This window comes from Castor canadensis, chromosome 7 (genome assembly GCF_047511655.1).
Source record: "Castor canadensis chromosome 7, mCasCan1.hap1v2, whole genome shotgun sequence".
NCBI lineage: Eukaryota > Metazoa > Chordata > Mammalia > Rodentia > Castoridae > Castor > Castor canadensis.
Genome location: NC_133392.1, coordinates 139,872,848 through 139,897,709, shown reverse-complemented (window position 1 = coordinate 139,897,709; position 24,862 = coordinate 139,872,848). Strand labels below are relative to the sequence as shown.

Here is a 24,862-nt window from a genome sequence, read left to right as displayed (position 1 = left end):
CTGACCGCATTATTCTAAGTGAAATAAGTCAGAGAAAGACAAATACTATCTAACTTCACTTATGTGTGAAAATCATAGAGATTCTCACGTTGTAAGTATAATCTAAAAATGCCAAATTCAAGGGAACAGCTTGTTTAATGGTGGTTTCCTGGGGCTGAGGGCTGAGGGAAGTGGAGAGACGTGGGTGAAAGGGTTCAAGCTTTCAGTTCTGTGGGGTGAACGGGGATGGTGGTTAGTGATAGCCTTATAGCTAAAAAGTTGCTAGTATAGCGGATCTGAAAGTCCTCCCCACCCCCACCCCACATGTATGTGTTAGCTAAGTGGGTTGTGGTGATTACTTCACAGCACACATGCATCTCAGCTCATCGTGTCGCACACCTTTGATCTATAAATATGCTTTGCCAGTCACATCTCAATATGAATAGGGCCAGAACAAAGCCACTGGGCTTTAGTTTCTTCACAGAATTGCGCGACCATCTCCACAATCTGGTATTTGATGAGTTGTTCCTCTTTTTTTGTGTGTGTGGTACTGGGGTTTGAACTCAGGGCCTACACCTTGGGCCACTCCACCAAGCCCTTTTTTGTGAAGGGTTTTTTTTGAGATAGGGTCTCACAAACTATTTGTCCTGGCTGGCTTCAAACCGCAATCCTCCTGATTTCTGCCTCTTCAGTAGCAAGGATTACATGCGTAAGCCACTGGTGCCTGGCTTCCTCTTTAAGTGTCTATGAAATCGTATCTAGAAATCATTGACTATTCGGAAGCCTCTATATTAGTCAGGCTTTTGTTTCTAAACTAACTTAATAAACAAACTAACTTAATAAACAAAAGAGGTTTATTTAGCTCACAGTTTTGGAAGCTCAAACTCTAAACAACATAGCACAGGCTCTGGTGAGGTATAGAGGAAATAGAGGAGCATGTGCAGAAAGAAGCATCAGATGGTGAGACAAGAAGCAGAGAGAGTGGAAGACTGGCTTGCTCCTCTCTTGAAAGCCTCCTAAGAGACCTACCTCAATCCCTTTCAAGGACATGCCCTCAGTAAGACATAAGGACCTCTCCTTAGGCCTCATCTCTTAAAGGTTCCCCCACCTCCTAATACAGTCACCCTGGGGACCAATACTCTGAAACATATGGACCGGTGGGGACACCCACCTAGCCATAACCAAACCATAGCAGTCATGAAGGTAGACTGCCTTGCTGTCTTTCAACTGTTTTATAGTTTTAGCTCTGAGCTAAAATGTCAGAGCTAAGAATTCCATTTTGAATTAACTTTTGTATATGGTGTGAGGTAGGGATCCAACTTCATTCTTTTGCAGGTGGTGACCCAGTTGTATCCTCAAGTATTGGGTCACCATTCATTGACAGGGAAACAGGGTAGAAGATAGAACCATTACTAACCATATCTCCTTTCCTGTCCTAAGCAATGCTGCTCTGCTCAAACTCACAGGCTTTCTCCAGGACAGCAAATGTCCTGCAAGGTTAACAGGACAGAGGCAGGTTGACCTGCCTCTTCCAGGGCAAGCCAGCCACAAGGAGTCATCACATGCACACCAACTCTCTCCAAGCTGCTTTTCAAAATTTTATTTCCAATAGTATTCTGTGTTTTCAGGAAACTCAATTTTCTTCTTTGCTTGTCTTCCTTCCTTCCTTCCTTCCTTCCTTCCTTCCTTCCTTCCTTCCTTCCTTCCTTCCTTCCTTCCTTCCTTCCTTCCTCCCTCCCTCCCTCCCTCTCTCTCTCTCTTTCTTTCAGTGTGTTTTGGGGCCTACCTTGAACCTGACTCTGACCAAATGATTCCTGTAAGCAAAAGGAAGTATGATTTGAGCAGCTCCTGGGAAATATCCATGCAGAGCAGAGCGAGTCACTGGCATACATAGCTGGACAGATAGGAACATGAACAAAGACCACCTGTCTGTGTGGTGTATGTGGTGGGACAAGGGATGCTGGTAAGGAAGAGGCCTTTCTGTCTCCAGGTGTCCAGTGTAGTGTAGGTCAGATTGAGATTTGATGTCACATATTGGAGGAGTTCTGATATGACAGGTGTGAAGATGGAGAGGCAGAGTGTATCTTCCCAAAGAACTCTAACCTGCCTCTCCATCTTCACATCTGTCATATCAGAATACATTTAACATGCAGTATGTGTTGACTCTGGAGCCCTGGAAGTTCCAGCCTACCTTCCTCCACCTGCCACACTTTTTTTTTCTTTTATTATTCATATGTGCATACAAGGCTTGGGTCATTTCTCCCCCCTGCCCCCACCCCCTCCCTTACCACCCACTCTGCCCCCTCCCTCTCCTCCCCACCCCCTCAATACCCAGCAGAAACTATTTTGCCCTTATTTCTAATTTTGTTGTAGAGAGAGTATAAGCCATAATAGGAAGGAACAAGGGTTTTTGCTGGTTGAGATAAGGACAGCTATACAGTGAGTTGACTCACATTAATTTCCTGTGCGTGTGTGTTACCTTCTAGGTTAATTCTTTTTGATCTCACCTTTTCTCTAGTTCCTGGTCCCCTTTTCCTATTGGCCTCAGTTGCTTTTAAGGTATCTGCTTTAGTTTCTCTGCGTTAAGGGCAACAAATGCTAGCTAATTTTTTAGGTGTCTTACCTATCCTCACCCCTCCCTTGTGTGCTCTCGCTTTTATCATGTACTTAAAGTCCAATCCCATTGTTGTGTTTGTCCTTGATCTAATGTCCACATATGAAGGAGAACATATGATTTTTGGTCTTTTGGGCCAGGCTAACCTCACTCAGAATGATGTTCTCCAATTCCATCCATTTACCAGCGAATGATAACATTTCATTCTTCTTCATGGCTGCATAGAATTCCATTGTGTATAGATAGCACATTTTCTTAATCCATTCGTCAGTGGTGGGGCATCTTGGCTGTTTACATAACTTGGCTATTGTGAATAGTGCTGCAATAAACATGGGTGTGCAGGTGCCTCTGGAGTAACCTGTGTCACAGTCTTTTGGGTATATCCCCAAGAGTGGTATTGCTGGATCAAATGGTAGATCAATGTCTAGCTTTTTAAGTAGCCTCCAAATTTTTTTCCAGAGTGGTTGTACTAGTCTGCATTCCCACCAGCAGTGTAAGAGGGTTCCTTTTTCCCCACATCCTCGCCAACACCTGTTGGTGGTGGTATTGCTAATGATGGCTATTCTAACAGGGGTGAGGTGGAATCTTAGTGTGGTTTTAATTTGCATTTCCTTTATTGCTAGAGATGGTGAGCATTTCTTCATGTGTTTTTTGGCCTGCCACACTTTCTGTTTCTCCAACTCCTAGGCTTGTCTCCACCTCCCAGCCTTTGCTCCAGCTACACTGGGGTGGCTTCCCTGGTGTCTGGCACCTTCTCATCCTTGATGGATTGATTAGTGTGTCCCCCTCCAAGAAACCTTCCTTGAACACCTGTACTCATCCTAGCCTGCTGTCCCAGATCCATTCTTTGACTTTCCCCTCTCTTATTTCACAGGAGGCTGATTGCTGCATGACTCAGCCATGGGGGTGACGGGCAACTGGCAGGAGATTGGGAGGCCAAGGGGTAGCCTCGGTGTGTCTCTCTATGCTCTCTGTCCCAATCAGTTCCTTGGGTGGTAGCTATGTTTCCAAGGTCCCAGCTTTCATGGCATGACCTCAGACCCTGTTTTGAGAAATTATCACTTTTTCTTTGCCACTCTGTGGCAATAACTTCCTGCCAAGGTCTTGGTGCCTCAGGGTGCCCTGCTTGGTCCTCAGTTCTCCATCATCTATGTTACCAATTCGCAGTGGTAAATTGTCTCTTGTAAATAGTGGAAGTGGCTTCTATTTTCTGGCTAAGCCCTATTGTTACCTCTGGCAAGCCGGTCATACCCCTAAGAGCCTTGCTGAGAACAAGGAACTCAGTGCCCTTTTCCCCAGCATCCACCTTCTGCATCACTGCTGTCCTTAGTCCTTCCCCAAGAAGACTCAGAACAGGCTTGCCATGTCACCTACTGCTGCTACCTCCCCAGGAACATTCAGGAGAGACCCCAGGGGTCTGTCATAGGGAGGAGAATGGTAGCTCCCAGATACTGGGGGCAGTGGTGGAGGTGGGGAGGCTGAGGAAAGGGCAGACAATGGACAGTGAGGACTCAGCTACAGCAGGACAGGAGGAACGAGTTCCGGGTTCTGTCACACACAAAGGCTTTCACAGTTAACAATAATATGCTATATATTTCAAAATAGCTAAAAGAAGAATTTAAATGTTCTCATCTCATCTACCTGGAGGTGACATCAGATCCCACAGGTGGGATCCCTTGGTCCCAAGACCATCCTCCCAAAGCCAGGCACCAGCTTTGGGTTGTTTTACCCGGGTTTCTGACCAACTGGTTAGAAATTGGGTTCCCACAGCCCCATCCTTGGGTTCGATTAATACACTCAAGCAGCTCACAGAACTCACTTCTGTTTGCAGTTTATTACAAACGATGCAGATGCCCTCTCTGGGGCACCAGCTTCCAGGAGCCTCTGCACGCTCAGCTGTCTGTAGGGAAGATCTCCGGAGCTCAGTCCTTTTGGGGTTTTATGGAGACTTCATTGCATGACTAATGCCGGTAGACTAGGTGGGGAATGCCAGCAGGTCTTCTTCTGGGCCTCTCTGTGCAGCCTTCCTCCCTCCAGGGCTTAGGGCAGGAGTGCTGTGGAATGAAGAGGGTCCTATCAGACAAGGGGAGATTGGAGCATTTCTTTACATTGGGTCCAAGACAGACAGGCGGGGAGAGGTCAGAACTTCTGTGGCCCATCATCGCAGGGAAGAAGTTCTCGTTTCTATGGCCCCTTGGGGAGGGAGTTATGAGCCAGGACTATGGGAGAAAAACCAAAATACCCGTATCCTAACATTATACCTAAATCCTCCGTCTCACATGCAGTAGCTATGACATCCATTCATTTATTTATTCTACAAATATTTACTGAAGTGAATTCTGAGCTGTCTTGCATAGGCACTGAGGCGAGGACCCAGAGATGCAGCCGGGGTCCCTGTCTCCCAGCCATCACAATCTGCAGGGTTTTCATGGAGACAGAAACACAAACACAAAGACCAATGGTACAAATGAGACGCTTCATATATATTATCTCACTTAACCTTCACCCCAACCCTGGAAGTCCCATTTTCCAGATGAAGAAACTGAGCCAGAGTGGTTAACTGACTTGCCCATGGCCAAATAGTTTGAGTGAGGTAAATGGGCTGTGGGTTTCAAGCTGTTCTGAAGAAAGAGGGAGCAGAATGGCTGCAGACAGAGGCAGGCTACAAGAAGGGAGGAATGGTTTGTCCAAGGTCACAAGCAGACTCATTCTGGATCGAGATCACATCTCTCTGCCCCAGGCACAAGAAGACCTGCACCTGTCATCGCTGCCTTCCTGGGTCCCCCGCCCTCCACTTTCCAAGCACAATGAAGTGGGTACAGTAGAAGCTCCCAGCGGTCTTCACTGGATCAGCAAAGGATTTTAGTCCCAGGCTGAAGGTAGGGTGTAAGCCTGCAGGAGGTGACAATTGACATCCCAGAGGTGGGGCTCCCCCAAGGCGGTGGCGGCTCCGGTCTGGGAGGGCTGGAGGTCACCCAGAGGCCTCAGAGGCTTCTCCAGAGAGGGAGGGAGTGGAGAGGGAGGGGGACATGACTATATATTGAGTCTCATATTTCCATTTGGAGAAACTTGCTGTGAGACCTTCAATGTGCAGCACAGGGTAAGAGACTCCCTCCAGCAGAGCCCGGCTCTTGTCCAGAGTCTGTGCAGCCAACTGCCACTAGAGTCTGGGGTTTTGGTTCCACCCCCAGGCCCTCTCCTGGTCTGCTGAGTGATCTGGACACTTGCAGGCCCTGGTTGCCACCTGCAGAGTGAGAGGGGCAGGGTATCGTCCAGGCTCCCTCTGCTCTGACCTTAGCAGACACATTCTCCACTCCGTGCCCACTCCACTTTAGGCATCTGTAGTGTGGGCACACCTTGGAAAGTGTGTTCTGCCTTGGAGGTTTGGGCTGAGCAGGTGAAGTCTGCTGGGGACAGGTGGGGAAGTGCATCTCCCTGTGCTCTAAGACCAAGGCTGAGATCTGCTCTTCCCACGGATTTACCTGAAGACCAGGACACCATCCACTGAGGTTCCTGGGCTGCCCCTGGAGAAGCAGGTCATAATATCTGTGTGGGTGAGTCTGGCGTGGAAGGGACAGCAGAGACACTGTCCACTGCCCAACCAAAGGCCTCTGGCTGCAGGTTGACAAGCATCTGAGGACAGCAATGGGTCTGGTGGCTGCTCCAGGGAGTCTAGCTCTGTCACTGACCACTTGGCCTGGGCAAGTCTCCTCTCTCTGGTGTCTCATCCCCATTGGTGGTGTTTCTGAAGGACCCAGCCATGTCCTAGAGCCCTGTTCTAATGGCCTATGATCTAGAGGATGTTGGACTCCATGCATTTCTTCTGAGCCTCAGTTTCTCATCTTGACGGGGGCATGTATGTGAAGGAGCTGAGCAGAGAATCTTAATGTTCCCATTCTGGGTGGATGCCCATGTGTCTTGCTGCCCACGCCAGGTCTGTGACAAATGCTAGGCCCTTGGAAGTGGCCTGTCCTACAGACAGGAAATTTCACTGGGCCTCCACGAAGCTCCTGGGGCTGAGCAGAAGCCAAGGACTCCCTGACCTGGCAGCTCTGGCTCCAGAGGGAAGCAGGAGCTGGGTGGTGGGCGGGGAGGCGGAGGGGGGAGAGATTGGGTCCTCAGGACATCCCATTCCAGGATGCTGGAACAGTGTCTGGTGAAGACCTCAGCTGGTAACTCAAAGATGAGCACCTCCTCTGGGGGCCCAGAGGAGAGTCTGGGGGCCCCTGGAAACCTGTGGCCATCAGAGCCCATCACCCTGGAGCCTGGAGAATCTGGCCAGCAGGTGGTCCTGAGGAAGATCCGGGAGCTCTCTGAAACGGTATGGAGGGAGCAGGCAGCCATGGGAGGTGTGAGGCAAGGCTCCTTCTTTGGTAGCTAAGAAAGAAGGCTTCCTGTTTTATGACTTTGGGAAACAATTACACAAGTCTTTCCCCATGGCTCCCATCTTCTAGGGGTGCTGGTCACCCAGGGCTGTTCCCTCCAACTCTTTTCCCCTAGAACTTGGACTTTCCCTAGGGCCAAGCCATCTGGATGAGAGTTGGAGCAATCTCATTCCCAGTTTTGAATGACAAGATGCCTTCTTGCACACTTTATTTATTTATTTATTTATTTTTGTGGTATTGGAGATTAAATTCAGGGCCTCGAACTTGCTCCACCACTTGACCCCCTACCCAGTCCTTTTGTTTTTGCTTTGTTTTTCAGCTAGGGTCTTGTGACCTCAATCCTCTTATTTCTGCCTTCCAAGTAACTGGGACCTTAGGCATGTGCTATGATGCCCAGCCCCGTGTCCTTGTTTTAAGAGGGGGGAAGGCAAGGGTACTGGCAGGGTGAAGAGGATCAAAACACATTACATGTATGTGCATGTATGAGCTGAGAGAAATAAACCAGGTAACACACCACCCACTTCCCTACCTTGTCCTTGCCCCAGCAGGGCCACCAAGACCCCTTCATGGTGGCCGACCTGGATGTGCTGGCCAATCGTTATCAGGTCTTCCGCCAGACCCTGCCTGGGATCTGTCCCTTCTATGCTGTGAAGTGCAATAGCAGCCCCTGGATACTGCGGGTCCTGGCCACCCTGGGCTCGGGCTTCGACTGTGCCAGCCAGGTAAGCCCACGCCTGCTGCTATCATCCCCTCCATGGGCCTTCCACATTCCCGAGGACAAAGGTCAATGGCAAGGGCCCTGGAGTGGGACTGCAGCACCCAAACAGTGTCCAGAATGTGGAGGGTTGAGTTGTTTTTGAAGGAATAAGTAAAAGAACTACTGTGATCAACCTGTCCTGGGTTGTATGACCAGGGCAGACAGCCGAGATGGGGAATGGCAGGTGTACAGGCTTCCAGCCTCAGACCACATTCCTGTCCTGGCATAGCTAGTCCACCTTTCTGAACCTCAGTTTTTTCCTTTTTAAAATGAGCCCAACCCTGCTTTCCCAGTATAGTGCCTATATACAGTAGGGGTTCAACCAAAGGCCACCCCTTTGGTTCAGGCAAAGGTTCTGGGCTCCAAAGAGTAGAAGAGCAGCAAGGCAGCCCCTAGTCCTGGCTTTCACCCATGCCAGGGGGAGCTGGAGCAGGTGCTGGGCCTGGGTGTGGCCCCCTCACGCATCATCTTCGCCAACCCCTGCAAAGCCACCTCCCACATCCAGTATGCAGCCCGCTGTGGGGTGCAGCTCCTGACCTTCGACAGTGAGGAGGAGCTGACCAAGGTGGCCCAGCACCACCCTGGGGCCAGGTGAGACTGGCAGAGGTACAGGAGGGTGGAGAAAGGTAGAGCAAGAGATAGCAAGTCTGGGGTTCCAATGAAGGGAGTTGGGCCTCGGGAGCCAGGTAGAAGGTGGCCCTAAGGAGGCTCCCTGGGCAAGGAGAGGCCCAAGAAGCAGGCACAAGGGTTTGGATCAATGGGCTCAGCACCTTCCTTGGTGCACATTGGTGCCAAATAAACACTGGTGTCTGCTTAAGATACTGGACAGAGCCTGGCATGAGGAGGCCTGGCATCTATGATGTCATGGATAAAGTATTCACATTAGAGTTCGACCAGGGCTCACGATGCAGACTCATTTGTCACATGCTGTGTGGCTTTGGGAAAGTGATTTAACATCTCTGATTCTGTGACATGGGTATCTGCAGAACGTGTATTTATCACTCCTTGTGTCTCAGTGGCTGGATAGTCCAGAGGACCTGGGCAAGGGCAGGTGGGAAAGGGGGAGAAAGTTGGGGTGGTGGTGGTAAAGTATCTCGTGCCTATGCACCTGCATCCTCCTTGCCCCTCCTCCAGGCTGGTCCTTCGCATACAGACCCAGGACAGTAAGAGCATCTTCTCCTTGAGTGCCAAGTTTGGGGCCAGACTGGAGGCATGTGGACGCCTGCTCACGTCTGCCAAAGAGCTAGGGTTGGCTGTGGTTGGAGCTGCGTAAGTGAGCACAGGTCTGCCCTGCCTGGGAGGCAGGAGGCCTGGCTTCCATTTTGGACTCCAAGTCCTTGACTTACTGTGTGTGCTGGCCAGTCATGCCCTCTCTGGGCCTCCTCTGTGCTCCATTTATTCAGAGTGAAGGGCTGGATGGTTTTTGAGACTAGCAGATGCAAGCAAGACTCTATCCTTGGGTACAAAATTTAAGGGAACACACACACACACACACACACACTCTAGTACTCTAGATAAACAACATTTTAAAACAATATTTTAAAAATCAAAATTAGCTGGATGTGGGTGACTCACCCCTGTAATCCTAGCTACATGGGAGACTGAGATTGAGAGGATCGAGATTCAAGACCAGTCTGGGCAAATCGTTCATGAGACCTCATCTCAATCAATAACTGGATGTGGAGTGCACACCTGTCATCCCAATAAAATAGGAGGATTGAGGTCTAAGCCTACCTAAGCAAAAAGTGAGAAGCTCCAAGATAACCAGAGTAAACGGGGCTGAAGGTGTGGCTCAAGTGGTAGAGAGCCTTCCTAGCAAGTGCAAAGCCCTGAGTTCAAATCCCAGTACTACCAAAAGAAAAATCCATGGTGAAAAATTGATACTTAAAATAAACCCAGAATTGTATTGTTAATATTTTCTTTTGTTTTGGGATCTAATCTCTGTCACTGGCCTTGTCTTTATTTAAAGTTTTATATGTTGCTTTCCATGGGTGTTTGCTTTAATTTTGCACGAAATGTTATTGTATTTATTTATGGCTTTTTTATGACACTAGAGTTTGAACTCAGGGCCTTGTACTTGCTAGGCAGGTGCTCTACCACTTGAGCCATGCCTCCATTCTTTAATTTAGCTTCATTACTTAGTGTTTTGGTACCCCCTTAAATTTTGCACCTGATCAGAACAGCTCGCTCCTCTGACCTCTCTATGTAGCCTTAATTGATTACTCATCCCACCTTCTGGGAGCACTGGGATTGGGGTTCCAAGCAGCAGAAGGGGAGGTCCTTCTGGAAGGTGGCAGCTCTGGGAGGGGGAGGACAGCCAACCATTCATGAGTCCCCCAACTCAATGATTGTCCTGTGGGATGTGTGCATGGCTGAGGAAGTTGCACTTGGCCGTGGACACCGCCTGGGCCAGTGTACTTGTGCTTGGGCTGAGGTCTCTGATCTGCACTGCTCTGTGCTTTGCCCTAGTCTCGGCACACCCCGTGTGGGTGTTTCAGATTGCATCTCTCTTCGCACTGACCCTTGCGTTTTCACCCACATGTCTCCCACGCCACTCATCATGGCGATGCGCAGCTTCCATGTGGGATCCAACTGCCAGACTCCCCAGAGCTTCAGGCAGGCCATCGCGGACTGCCGGCGCGTGTTTGAGATGGGCCGCGGTGCCGGGTACGCCATGAGCCTCCTGGATATCGGAGGGGGCTTCCCGGGCGCAGAGGGCTCTGAGCCCATGTTTGAGGAGGTGAGAAGGACAGCCCCAGGGGAGGAGAGGCGGGCTGCCTGGGGACAGCGTGTGTACATGAGGCAGTGTGCTTGTGCAGGGGAGCTTCTGTAACCGAGGATCTGTGCACGCGCTGGGGTTGTCCTTGGTCAGAGATCTGTGCAGAAGTGGCCGTGTGCGTGTCTGAGCGCGTGTGCACCTGCTCCATGTCTTTCTTAGGACGGGTTAGCTGCTAGCCCTGGTTAGGCTGAGGCCAGGTAGAAGTTTCCGATCCCCCAGATCCAGGGAACATTCCATATTTGCTGAGCCTGTTTGATTTCAGTATTTTCAAGTTCACACACAGCTCGGGAGCCAGGGTCTATATTCCTGCTGGATATTTCCTCCTCAGTAAAAGACAGGCTGGGCAGATCTTCCCATGGTGCTGTTGCAGGGCAAAAAGAAAGGAGGCAGGTCCGGCTGGCTGCATAGGGACGGGACATAGTTGAGGCTGGGTCTGTCCCCACAGATGGTGAGAGAGATCCACGCTGCCCTAGCCCAGGACTTCCCTGAGGGGACTGGCGTAGAGGTCATCGCAGAGCCTGGCCGCTTCTTCGGAGAGCCTGTCTGCACAGCTGCTGTGAACATCATTGCCAAGAAGACTGTGCTGGTGCCCGGTGGGTGGACTGGGAGGGCTCTGGGTGGGCAGGCCACGGTCCAGAATTCTCCAGGTACGCAGGAGAGGATGGGCTCTGCCCTGGGTACATAACTATAGGAAAGAAGATTTGAATTGAGAGCAGAAAAGAACCTGTCAATGTCACTGGGTTTTGCTGTTGTTGTTGTTTTGGGGTGTTTTGTTTTGTATTTGAGACAGGGTCTCACCATGTAGCCCAGACTGGCCTTAAACCCATCATTCTTCTGCCTCAGTTTACTGAGTACTGGGATTATAGGCATGCACTACTATATCTGGCTCAGTCACTGGTTTATTGTCTCTGGGAGACTAAGGTAAATTGCGAAGACCAAGGTGTTCACTCTTCCTGATAGTCAGTGTGTCTATACTGCATTCAGGAAGGTGTATTGCAGATTACAGCTCACAAGACCCCAGACACCCTTGCGCAAGTGTGCACTCAATAACTAAAACTAGTAAATTCTTTAGCAAGCATACAGGTACAGCAAGTGACAATCTTACAGTCAAAAATATATAAAGAAATCAAGGCAGTCTCGTTACCCTCATATCCCAAGGGTTAACACCTGGGATGCCAGTCAGCCTGTTGACAATTGATGCTTGTCACTGGAGAGGTCTTCAAGTCTTTTCCTCTTGAGGCTGAGGGGTTAGGGCTGCTGTTCTCACAGAACTAACCAGAAACATAATTCCATGATGAAACAGAGAATATTTTTTTCTTAGATCTAACCCACTGAATTAGAGGTCATTGCTCTTTGCAGCTTGGTGAATACCGACATGTAAATATTTATAAGCCACTCTAATCGCCTCCCTTCTTTTGACAAGTGATTGGCCCACAGCTCTGTGCTCCCAAAGGCATTCACAGAGGCTGGGTGCCTCTTTAAAGAACCCTGTGATGGAAAGCACACAGGTTCAGCCATCATCTCACCAAAGTCTGAGTTATAAATATTTGGGACTCCTTGTGTTTTATGTCTGTAACGACAAGAGCTGCCAATTAATCCAGATCAATGATGTGGGAAGTATATATCTTATCTCATTTCTGCTCAATGATCCTGCTGTTGCTTTAGGTCATCTGTGCTTACAGGAAGTGATATTGAGGCTAAGAGAGGGGAAGTGACCTATCTAAGGGAGCGCAGCTAGGCAGAGACACAGGTGGCCCCAGGTCCATCTGACTCCAATGGTTCAAGAGCAATGTTCTGAGGACAGACTAATATGGCTTTGGGGAACCAGCTTGGTAGAATAAGGTCAGATCCACAGGATCTGGAAGTCATAAATGACCAGAAGCTCAGTATACACCAGGAGTGTGAGAAAGTCAAGGAGACAGCTACCATATGCTTACTTCAGCAGTATCAATAGAGGCAGAGTGTTATGATGGAGGGAGGTGAGAATTTGGGCACTGTTTTATTCTATTTTTTCATTTGTTTTTGGCATTGTTTTATAGTACACCCAGGTTTGGTTTAATTGGTGGAGACAAACTGAAACAAAGAAAGAGTTTAAACAGCGCAGATGGGAGGCACTGCACCCACCAGGGCCACATGCGAAAGCTCCAGGCGGGGTCAGGAGGCAGGAGAGAGTGGGAAGTGTGAGCCAGAGTCACAATTGTGAGTTTTGAGAAAGAGAATGGTGAGGCCAGGCAAGCAGATGAGGCAGGCTTGGGACTGGCTAGTTTGAATGATTTCAACAGACTGTGGTACGAGGACTGCCCTAGTCCTTGGCCCAGGGGCAATGAGACCTGGGAGAAAGTGTCTCACCTGTGAGAGCTCAAGAAAGGAGGCAGCCAGCTGCCTTGGGCTCCTGGCTGGGGGTGTGCACATGAAAGGCAATTTGTGGGGGTCATGGCTGTAAGGCAAATGTAGGCCCCCAAATGACCACGTGGAGAGGAGTGATCTGGCCAAGAGATTCTTTATGCCGGGTGGGAGAGGGAGAGAGCAGAGAGAGCAGAGAGAGAGAGAGAGAGAGAGAGAGAGGCAGGGGCTTAAATACCCCTCAGTGAGACTCAGCATGATCTGATTGGTTAGGATCTTATGGTTCATGCTGATTGGAGGTTGGGACAGAAGGAGGATTCAAGCTAGGCTTGAGGCAGGACCTTGACCCTGGAAAACAGAAGCTTAAGGGTGCAGTAAGAGCCAAAACCTATTGGTGCCATTATTGCCAATAATGGCTGCCTCTGGGAATTAGCTAGTCCTGGAGCGGCAGTCTCTCCTGGGTGAGCAGAGGCCCTGATGTCAGAGCATCAAGAAGGTACAATAAGGGCAGGACGTGGTGGTGCTGTAAGCCAGCTCCTGGGCAGGTGGAGGTGGGATTGCTGTCCAAGGCTAGCCCAGGCAAAATCAAGCTGATGCTAGGGGTGTGGCTCGAGTGGTAGCCTGCTTGTCTAGCATGTGGTAGGCCCTGAGTTCAAACACTAATACTGGAAAATCAAACAAACACACACAAATAAGAAAATCGTTAATACAGTCAGCCCAAGGAGGAAGGAAACTGGCATATTAGTCCACCCTGAAGAAGCCAAAATGGGTCATTTGCTCCCATTTCTGCCTCATACAACAGCAGGTGCTCAGGAAACTTGGTCCAAGGTGAAGGTTAAGAATTGGGACCTGACCCCACCACATTCTCTTGTGAACTTCTGGCAACAGTAACGCAGGGATTGTTGCACCTACTGGGTTTAGTTAAGGGGATTTACTTGATCCTCACCTGTGGAGAGCTACAGGTCATCATATCCTTGTTATTATATCATTAGTGCTGTGATGGGGACAGCAGAGGGCAGGGGGACCAGGGGGCAGGCAGTAAGGCCTGCATAGAAGGAGGATCAGGCAGGACTCCTGGGCAGGGAACAGGAGTTATTCAGTGCTGGGCAGAGGGCCTGGGTCTCTCCTAAGAGTGCCAGGACTCAGGTGTGGAGGGTCAGTAGTGAGACCCAGCCCAGCACACCTCAGTCCTGCCCATTCCTCACTCCCAGGAGGCCACCGGAAGCTGATATACTACTTCAATGAGGGCCATTATGGCAACTTCCGTATCTTCCTCAGGGAGCCTGTCTTCAGGACACCCATCGTGATAAAGGTAAGGGGCCTCCTGGGTTCTGAGACTGCCAAGCCCAGCCCCAGATTACCACGCCAGGTGTGCACACAAGCATCTTGGTGTGTGCCCTTGTGTGCATGCGTTTTCTAGCGTGGGATGCTGACTAACACCTGTGCAGGTAGGTGGGTGTACAGGCACACGGTGGATGGAGGTCACGTGGATCCTGAAGGAGTGACATGCTTGGTACATCTCTCTGTACGTACTGTGTGTTTGTGTTTCCAGAATCCTGGAATGGTGCCCACATTACAATCACCTGGGAAGTCTTAAAAGCCCTCACTGCCCAGGTCATGCTCCTAGACCACTTAAATCAGAATTTCTGGGGGGGTAGGACCCCAACATCAGTGCTTTATTAAAAGTCTCCAGGTCATTCCAATGTACGGTTAACATGGGGACCTAGTACTCTGAGTGATTAGTCAATAAAATCTTCCTTCTTTATAGATGGGAAAACTGACCTCCCATGTGTGGCTGCACTGGGGCACTGGCAGGGTTGGACAATGTCGCTGTGCAGAATATAAGCTCCGGGAGGGCAGGCGTCTTTGTTTGGTTCAATGTTTATCACTAAGACCGGGAACACTTGACTGGCTCAGAGTAGCAACTTGATCACTGCTGACTGGCTGAATGGCAGTGTCCTGTCTGGTGTGCCACCACTTGTGTCCCACCAGAAACTGCTGGCCTGGAGAGTGGGACCAGGGGACAGGGTGGAACTCTTCTCAGATCTCCTCCCCCTTGCTCCCTGCAGGAGTTCCCCTCAGAGCCTCCCCTCTTCCCCTGCACCCTCTATGGCCCCACATGCGATGCCTTTGACAGACTGTTCTCAGAGGAGGTGCAGCTGCCGGAGCTGGATGTGGGTGACTGGCTCATCTTCCCCTCCATGGGTGCCTACACGTGCTCCATGAGCTCTACCTTCAATGGCTTCCAGCCCGCTACGGTCTACTACGCCATGAGCCCCCAGCTCAGGTGTCTGGGGTGGGGCGTGGAGGGTTGGGACTCTCACCAGGATCTGAGCCAGGCAAGGGAGGCTGGTAGCAGAGCTTGGTGGTCCCGGGTCTAGGAAATGCCCTGCTTCCCATTGGCCCAAGCAGGGCCTAGTGTCTCTGGATGTACTTTGACACTGGACTCTGCTTGTGGGGTTGACCCAGTCTCAGTCTCTCTCCAGGGAAATCCAAAGTTTCCTGGGCAGCTCTAACAGCTTCGAGGATGCCTTGGCTCATGACCCATCTGGCCCTCCGTGGCACAGCCCACGCCCTACTTGCTCTAACCATTTGTACTGGCTCCCCACTTCCGTGGTTCCCTCCTCAGATAAGCCTCCCCTGCCAGCCTCACTGCCCCTGCCCTGGGGTCCTCTCTGCCCAGTCTAGGGCTGCTTTCCAAGGAGACAGAGGGGCTCATGACACACCTATACTAGCATAATCTCTTTACAGGAGCCTGCTGGAGACAGGACCTTAGGCCCGGATGTGGCCCTGGTGAAGTGGCTCCAGATGCCTGGTGCGCCCACCTGGGGAGAATTTGGGGCAGGGGGGCAGGGAGAGTCCTTGGAGGAAGCAGACATCAGCTGCTTCTGCCCTGATGAGGCAGTTTTTAAGGTTCAAAACTGCTGTCTCCCCAAGTGAGCCAAGCATTAGCCCCAAGTACCAGCTGGCTCTTCTGGGCAGCTCCCGAACTCCCTCCTCCTAACCCACTAGACCATGTGTCCGGGTGGAGCTGAGGAACTTGTGCTGACACACGAGCACTCCCTATAGGCCCTGAGCACATTAAAAGGCCAAAAGCAATATTTGGGGAGTTCTCATCTCAAAAAGAGACTGTGTCCTGCAGGGAAGGACTTTGGCAGAGAGGTGGGTAGGAGAACTTCAGGGTGACTGTCCTGCAGTGAGGGAAGAGGGAGCGGGCCCCAGAGGCAAAGCACCACCTCCTGTGTGCTTTCCAAGCTTGCCTCTGAGGATTTCTCTGACCCACAGCCTCTGAGTCAGCACCACTAATCCCATGGTTGCTTCCTCTGCTCAGGCAAAGCCCAAAGAAATCTGCCATCATCCTTAGGCTGAAGAGCATTCTCCCCCAAACATCTGAGGAGAAGGGGTAGCTGCAAATGCCTCCCACAGAAGCCAGAGGCTCAGCCTTCAAGACAACGTGTTGCTCATTGGGCTCCCTACAGAGCATGAAAATTGGGAGCAGACGTGCTCATCCCTACTGCTCACAGGTGTTTGGAGTACAAATATGAGTGGGCTTTTGGGAAAACATAAAGTTAAGTTCAAGTGCAAGATATAGATGTTTCTGTGTTTTACTTGTCCTATGGGTGCAACCCTGTGGGATTGTGGATATTTGTCTTTCCATCCATCCATCTATCCATCCACCCATCATCTATCTATCATCCACCCATCATCCAATCCAGCATCCATCCACCCATCCATTCAATAAAGTATGAGGACCTTGTCTGTCTGGCACTGTCTAGGCACAGGAGGCATAATGAACAAGACAGGCAAAAGTGGAGCTTACCTTCCAGATGAGAAAAGACAGAGCATGGAGAAACCATAAATAAATGACAGCAGAAGTGCTGTGAAGAAAAATAAAACACAGCAGGGAGGAGTGAGCAACAGAGAGCTGTGCGGAGATCAGGGCTCTCTCTGACAAAGTGAGATGTGAGCTGAGACCTGGAGGATGCGAGCCATGTGGTTAGCGGGGCAGAGAGTTCCAGCATGGGAAACAAGTCCAAAGGTGGGGTGGAGACTGTTCATGAAAAGCAAGGAGGGCTGGAGGCGTAGCTCAGTGATAAAGAACTCATCTTATGTGTGAGGCTCTGGGTTTGATCTCCAGGACGGTGGAAGGAGGGAGGGAGGGAGGAAAGGGGGAAGGAAAGAGGGAGAGAGGGAAGGAAAGAGAGGAAAGGAGGAGAGAAAAGAGGAGAGGAGAGGGGAGGAAAAGACAGGAAAGAAAGAAAAAGAAGGAAGGAAGGAAGGAAAGAAGGAAGGAAGGAAAGAAGGAAAGAAAGAAAAGTAAGCCAGAAGACTCTTGTGTGGAGAGGTCAAGGACAGGTGTAGGGAGATGGGTACTGGGCTGACCCTGCCAAGCCTCATGGTAACTCAGGATGTCAACATTTTTCAGAGCAGGCAAAGGCAGTGAGTTTGAGAGAGGACATAGCCATCTGAGGTCAAGTGAGGAGGCTCCTGCAGCAGAATATGAGGCTTGTGGGGGTGGGGGAGATGGAGGGGTGAGAAGCATATGTGTTAAAGGCTAAGCTAAGAGAATCTGCTGAGGACTCAGAAGTGGACTATGAGGCAAAGAGAAGAGCCAAGTTCTACTGCAGGGACTGGGCTGGAGCTGCCCTTATACACATGGGGACACTAAGGAGAAGCAGATTAGGGGGGCTGAATACCGGATTCAGTGTTGGACAAGTTAGTTACACTGGAGGAGCTCAGGACAAGTTAGGAGAGGACAAGTTACATTTGGAGAGGACATCCAAATGGGGTCCTCCAGGGACCAAGTCTCCAAGGAAAGGTCAGGATGAGCCATGTACACTGGGCAGTAGTGACTGGCATAGGGTCGCCTGTAAATTCCTGGGGTCAGTGAGACCAGCCATAGATAAAACAGTCACAGAAAATGAAGAGACGGCTTCAACAAAATTGGAGAACAATTCTGCCCGGAAGCAGGGATGAGGGGAGGAGGGCAAGGGGGAGAGGAGGTCCAAACAATATACACATATGAATAAATATAAAAACAATAAAATAAAATAAAAAAAGAAAATGAAGAGAAGAAATGCTCCAAGAAGGAAGCAATGCTCACTGTCTGCAATGCTACTGAGAGGTGAGCTCCATGAGACCAGGACTGCAAAAAACAGAAGCCATGGGTGGTCTTGGTCAGGAGTTTCCATGGTGCAGGAAGGTGGCCACCGAGTCAGATGGGGTGTGTGGAAGAAATGGTGGAGCACGGGCCCTCTAGAGAGAGGTGCTGTGAGGAGAGCAGGAAGAAGTGGGTGGAGGGGCTACCTAGGGGTCATTTTAGGGTAAGATACCATGGCTTACAGAGACAATTAAAATACACAGAAGAGAGAAGCAAGAACGCAAAAGCAAAATCCGTGGGTGGGTGAGAAGGCTTGGGCCCCTGATCTAGGTGGGGGGTAGTGGGGTCGTGCATTGGAGCAGGGTGTGGGGGGAGGTTGGCATTGGGAGAATGCGGTATTTTTTTTTTCTTCTGATTTGCATCTCAGTGATATAAGTACCAAGGCCATGGCGAGGAATGAGGGGCAGGGGCAGGCCTTTGTGTTTGGAGGGGAGGGGCATAGGTAAGAAAGTCACAAGACTGAGATAGTGGATGGGGCTCTGAACTATGGTCACACTCAAGGTTTAGTGGGGGTCACTTGAGGGCAAGGCCAGTCAGCTGGTGAGTTTGTCTTCACCCATGTCCTGCCACGTGGGTGGGCGCAGGTACAGAGCGGGTGGAGGTTGGGGGAGAGCCAAGGGAGGTGGAGATGGCGTGGACCATGAGGTGACCACGTGTGGCCCCTCCAGTTCTTGATGCTTTGTTCTGCCACTTTCTGTGCATCCATAGCTTTCGCCTGCTGGCAAAAGCCCACAGGCCACTCACAACGATCCCACTTTGTAGGGGCAACTTACCCTGGGTCACCTGCTTAAATGTTGGCTTGGTGTCCTCCATTAAGGGCAATAAGGTAGCCTGCATCCCAAACAGTGAAAATTAGCAAGTGTTGGCTCTTGGGTAAACTGAGTACTAAATGCACTGCATAAGCGCATAAGCCATGTGTGTTCACTGTTTAACTGTGGTTACCTGCTGCCACCCATTGGCTACTCTTAGGATTGTACCTGAGTGGAACTGCTCATAGCCAGGGTGGCTGGTTAAAGAGGGCTCGTATTTTGTTTCTGTTTTTTTTTTTTTTTTTTAACAGTACTGGGGCTTGAACTCAGGGCCTTCACCTTGAGCCAATCCACCAGCCCTATTTTTGTGAAGGGTTTTTCAAGGTAGGGTCTCAAGAGCTATTTGCCTGGGCTGGCTTCAAACTGCCATCCTTCAGATCTCTGCTTCCTGAGTAGCTAGGATTACAGACGTGACCATGGGCACCCGACAGGAGTTCTTTTCTTTCTTTCTTTTAAAATCTATCTATCATTTATCTTTCTGTCATCTGATTGTCTGTCTTTCTGGTGCTGGGATTTGAACCGAGGGCCTCGTGCATGCTAAGCAAGTGCTCTACCACTAAGCCACATGGGTGACTTTAAACAGTCATCCGTCTTTGCCTGCTTAATCCATTCATTCCCGATTTTATTGGACATTTACTCAGTGCCAGACAGTGTCGTAAGCATTAGGATTGATCAGGAGTGAAGGGAGAGAGCATTGCTCTTTAGTGAGGACATGGCACGTCGGGATGAAGGAGAATAGGGACTAGACAAGGAAATTAACAAGAGAGAATGTAGATGGTGATGGTGCAGTGACTGGAGATGACACTGAAAGAGAGACTAGACAGATGGGAGGGTTGGGGCAGGGGGAGTGGGGAGCACAGCCCCGGAAGGGGCAGCAGCATCAAGGCCTGGAGGGGCTGCAAGGTCAGGAAAAGTAGGTGGCCAGTGAGGTGAAGCCTAGGCCTCAGCCCATAGCTGTTCGAGTAAACTGATCTCTCAGGATAGGGACACAACTGATCTGTCTACCAGTCGCCACCCAGCTGTCCACTCCCTCCTTGAAACTCTCACCCTCTCTTTGCTTATGTGACACCAACCTCTGGTGGTTAAAACAAAAAAAAACCAAACAAACAAAAACTAAGATTCTCCTGTGAAAATTAAAGCTTAACAATCAAAAAAGAGACATTACTGGCTTGAAGGAACCCATGGACATTATTATTTTTTTTTCATTTTTATTTTATTCATATGTGCATACAATGTTTGGGTCATTTCTCCTCCTTTCCCCTTGCCTCCCCTTCTTCCCCCCTTCTCCTTCCCTTACCCCCTCTTACCCCTCACTACCAGGCAGAAACTATTTTGCCCTTATCTCTAATTTTGTTGAAGAGAGAGTAAAAGCAATAATAGGAAGGACCAAGGGTTTTTGCTAGTTGAGATAAGGATAGTTATACAGGGAGTTGACTCACATTGATTTCCTGTGCGTGGGTGTTACCTTCTAGGTTAATCCTTCTCAAACTAACCTTTTCTCTAGTTCCTGGTCCCCTTCTCCTATTGGCTTCAGTTGCTTTAAAGTATCTGCTTTAGTTTCTCTGCGTTGAGGGGAACAAATGCTATCTAGCCCATGGACATTATTACAAAAGCTGGAGCAGGAATACTGTCGCAGAGTAAAAGGTCAAGGTCCATATTTGCAGGGTGGCAGAGGAGCACATAGCAAAGTGATTACAATAGAGTCTGTTTTGCTTGTAGCTGTGGCCATGTTCTAAGTGTGTGTTTGTGGCCCTGTCTGCTGCTAATAGTGAGCCATCCTTGCAAATAAAATGAATATTTATAAGTTGATATATATAGCAAGAGTCTGCTTTATTCAAATCCCAAGAGTGGTGTTCTCAGAACTAAGATGTGAAAGTAAAATAAAGCCCTAAATTGGCAATTTCAACATGTTACTCAAATGCTCATCCATTATACTGGCTGGTATTTTCCAGTATAGGAATATTTGCTACAGGCTACATTTCTTTGTAAAGGAAAATATTTTCTCCCTAAAAAAGGAAACTATATGAAGCAAACCATGTGTTTGGACACATGCTAACAATTCATCCAGCCTCGAAGCAAATGAAACAAAAATTTCCACATCTCAAATAGTTATCATGAAGACAAAGCTGAATGGGGCTGGGGTGCAGCTCGGTGCTGGTGCTTAGCACGCTCCAGGCCGGGGTTCAAGTCCCAGCACCAAAATGCCAGCCTGTTGAGTAAGGCAATGAATACTTTGTGTGTTTTAAACTTTCATTTTAAGAGCAACTTTTAAATGGGAAACATTTGTGATATTATTTCATTTTTAAATTTAATTTTAACTTCATTTTACCAGTAACTTCTTTTTTTTAACGATTTTTGTTAGCAGATATTATTTGTATGGGGTGGGGGGGGTATTGGGGCATTTCCCTGTGTACTTACAATGTATTTGGTTAGATTCGCCTGCTCGATCATTCTCTCTCATCCCCCCTTCCCTTCCTAAAACAGTTTCGACAGGCTTCATCATTCTGTTTTCATACAAGGATGCAAAACACATGGACCATATTCACTGCCCTTCAGATACTCCATCTCCTCCTCTCCCTCCCACTAGCACTGGCACCCCATACCCCCACCAGCAGGACCTGCTTTACATTCTGGTCCTTCGTTTCATTGTTCAAAGGGTTTTTCCTGTGCTAATTCACACATGCATATATTGTATTTTAATCAAATCAGTCCCCTCCATTACTCTCTCTATCCCCCCATTATTCAACAGCTTTCAGAGATTTCGTTATGCATCTTCACACACCAATTCAACACAGTTCCATATTCACTCTGTCATTCTCTTTTCATCTTCTGCTTCCCTCTAGTCGCTCAAACAGTCCCATGATTACAGACATGATATATATACATCATGTATGTATTTAAGTATACATTTATCTTAGAGGTCTAGCTTCCACATTTATGAGGGAAAACGAGTGACCTTATCCTTCGGAATCTGGCTTACTTCACTTAACACAATGATCTCCAGTCCCATCCAAAAATTAGTTCTAAAAAATTTGGAGGCTACTTAAAAAGCTAGACATTGATCTACCATTTGATCCAGCAATACCACTCTTGGGGATATACCCAAAAGACTGTGACACAGGTTACTCCAGAGGCACCTGAACACCCATGTTTATTGCGGCACTATTCACAATAGCCAAATTATGGAAACAGCCAAGATGCCCCACCACTGACGAATGGATTAAGAAAATGTGCTATCTATACACAATGGAATTTTATGCAGCCATGAAGAAGAACGAAATGTTATCATTCACTGGTAAATGGATGGAATTGGAGAACATCATTCTGAGTGAGGTTAGCCTGGCCCAAAAGACCAAAAATCATATGTTCTCCCTCATATGTGGACATTAGATCAAGGGCAAACACAACAAGGGGATTGGACTTTGAGCACATGATAAAAGCGAGAGCACACAAGGGAGGGGTGAGGATAGGTAAGACACCTAAAAAATTAGCTAGCATTTGTTGCCCTTAACGCAGAGAAACTAAAGCAGATACCTTAAAAGCAACTGAGGCCAATAGGAAAAGGGGACCAGGAACTAGAGAAAAGGTGAGATCAAAAAGAACCTAGAAGGTAACACACATGCACAGGAAATTAATGTGAGTCAACTCCCTGTATAGTTATCCTTATCTCAACCAGCAAAAACCCTTGTTCCTTCCTATTATTGCTTATACTCTCTCTTCAACAAAATTAGAAATAAGGGCAAAATAGTTTCTGCTGGGTATTGAGGGGGTGGGGGGGAGAGGGAGGGGGCGGAGTGGGTGGTAAGGGAGGGGGTGGGGGCAGGGGGGAGAAATGACCCAAGCCTTGTATGCACATATGAATAATAAAATAAAAAAAAAATAAAACCACATGGAAGGAAAACAAAACAAAACAAAACAAAAGTTAGTTCTAGGGCATCTGGGCTGTTTCCATAGCTTGGTTATTGTGAATTGTCTTGCAGTATACAAGGGTATGCAGGTGTCTTTACTGTCTGCAGACTTACATTCCTTCAGATAAATGTCCATGAGTGTATCACTGGATCTTATGGGAGTTCTAGTTTCAGTTTTTGAGGAATCTCCATACTGCTTTCCATAGTGGTTGGACTCATTTACATTTTCATGCATAAATATTCCTCCCCGTTCCCCACCCCACCATCATCACCAGCATTTCCTGCTGTCTGTGTTCGTGATGATAGCCATTCTGACTGGGGCAAGGTAGAATCTCAATGTTGTTTTGTTGTTCTGTTTTTTTCTTTCTTCTTCTTCTTTCAATTGCCAGCACTGGGGTTTGAACCTAGGTCCTCACACTTGGCTAGATAGGCGCTCTACCACTGAGCAACTCCCACCAGACCTCAATGTGGTTTTAATTTGCACTTCCTTTGTGGCCAGGAAAGCTGAGCATTTCTTCATGTGTTTGTTGCCATTTGGACTTCTCCTTTTGAGAACTCTCTCCTCAGTTCATTTGCCCATTTATCCAGGGGGTCATCTTTCATTTTTTAAAGAAGATTTTTATTTGGAATTTACTTTGAGCTCATGTTTCTTTCTTTTAATTTTTTTGCATTATGTAACGTCCATTTGTAATTTTTGCATTATCAAATGTCCATTTGTAGAGGTCATTTTTGCATGTTATGGAAATATATCATTTTTTATAGTATATTTGCTTGAGTAATAATAACTCATACATCTATAATAATCAATGAGTTTTTTTCTTTCCTTTCTTTATTTAGTATTACTGGGATTTGAACTCAAGGCCTTGCTAGATAGGTATTTTACTACTTGAGCCATTTACCAGCCATTTATTGAGTTTTTTCAAAAGAAAGCCTTTAAAGTTTTTAGTATAATCTTCTTAAGAAAAATGTTTACTATTTATCATTTTAGTCAGTTGTTATTTTTTCAATACACATAAATAAAGTGTTAGGACAAATACAGAATAATGTATGGTTTTAGGAATTCCTGAGACTGTCTTGGAATTGTGATTCTCATACCTACCTCTCAAAGGTTAATGGCTGTTAGGAATTTAAAGACCTTTTTTGAAGTTGAGTTTGCATTCCCTTCCTGTCCCCAAGGCCTTACTACCTTTGTCATCTTTTTTCTGACCTTGTGAGTCAGTCTCCAGCTCTGCTAATCTATCAAAACATGTGCAGTCCGTCAAGGCATCTGAGACTTTCTTTCAGCTGGCGATTTGGAGACCTGACCCCAGTGCACTGGTCCAGCTCTCTGGGACTCAAAACCAGGATCTCTGTAAGTAGTCTGAGTGATTGCCTGCATTCCTTCCTTCTTTCCTTCCTTCCTCCCTCCCTTCCTCCATCCAACATCTCTCTCTGTCTCTCTCTCTTTCTTTCTTCTCTATCAGTTCAGATATCTTGATATTGATAGTTCATGGAATTGCTATTTCATAAGTAGGTAAGTGGTTAACTTCCTGAGATTCTGTTAAACAGTTTTCTAGGGGTAACATGTATGAAAGTCCCTATTGCTCCAAATTTACTGTTTGTGGGGAATGGATTATAAGAAACCTATGAGAATTTGACACAAGCACAGTTGTGCTCAATGGTCTACAGGCTGAGTTTGGCACCACCCCAGCTGCAGAAGGGATGAAGGCAAAATGCAGCACAGCTGCTTTTCCTAAGTTGTTTAAGAGAAAGAAGTAGGAATGCAGGTTTCTCTTGTTATAATGTCACACCCCTCCCCGAGAACTGTTGCTCCACCTCCTTGTTTACCACTGGATATAAAAGAGTTGCTGAAGGAGGATGCAAGGTTTTTTGATGAGGGATTTTGATTGGCTGGCTGTGGCCTGCTTGTGAGGATGCTGCAAGAATGACATTGCTGCTGCTGAGTTATGGTAGAGATTAGAGAGAACATTGGACAGTGCAAGTCTGAGCACTGAGACTTTAAGAGAGATGAAAGAAAACATGAGACAGTGCGAGTCTAAGAAAAGAGACTTTAAAGAAGAGAAAAGAAGCAAGGTTTTTAAAAAAGACTTTAGAAGTAAAATTTTAAAGAATAAGAGAAAAGAAGCA

The 24,862-nt window shown here is 48.1% G+C and overlaps 1 protein-coding gene across 1 annotated transcript; it reads left to right on the top strand.

Annotated features, from left to right (window-relative positions):
• The first annotated feature begins 6,776 nt into the window (after positions 1-6,776).
• On the top strand, positions 6,777-15,633 carry LOC109685956 (antizyme inhibitor 2-like). The gene is made up of 9 exons (XM_020163083.1): positions 6,777-6,914; positions 7,527-7,700; positions 8,154-8,326; positions 8,870-9,004; positions 10,310-10,475; positions 10,960-11,107; positions 14,069-14,169; positions 14,927-15,144; positions 15,609-15,633. Exons 1-9 carry the CDS (start codon positions 6,777-6,779, stop codon positions 15,631-15,633), a joined length of 1,278 nt encoding a protein of 425 aa, XP_020018672.1.
• Positions 15,634-24,862: the final 9,229 nt, after the last annotated feature.

Excerpts from the sequence above, each read along its gene's own strand:
- LOC109685956 (XM_020163083.1), top strand. The coding sequence starts at position 6,777 with ATGAGCACCTCCTCTGGGGGCCCAGAGGAGAGTCTGGGGGCCCCTGGA. Across the intron at positions 6,915-7,526 it reads TCCGGGAGCTCTCTGAAACG|GGCCACCAAGACCCCTTCAT; the intron begins GTATGGAGGGAG and ends TTGCCCCAGCAG. Across the intron at positions 15,145-15,608 it reads GCCATGAGCCCCCAGCTCAG|GAGCCTGCTGGAGACAGGAC; the intron begins GTGTCTGGGGTG and ends ATCTCTTTACAG.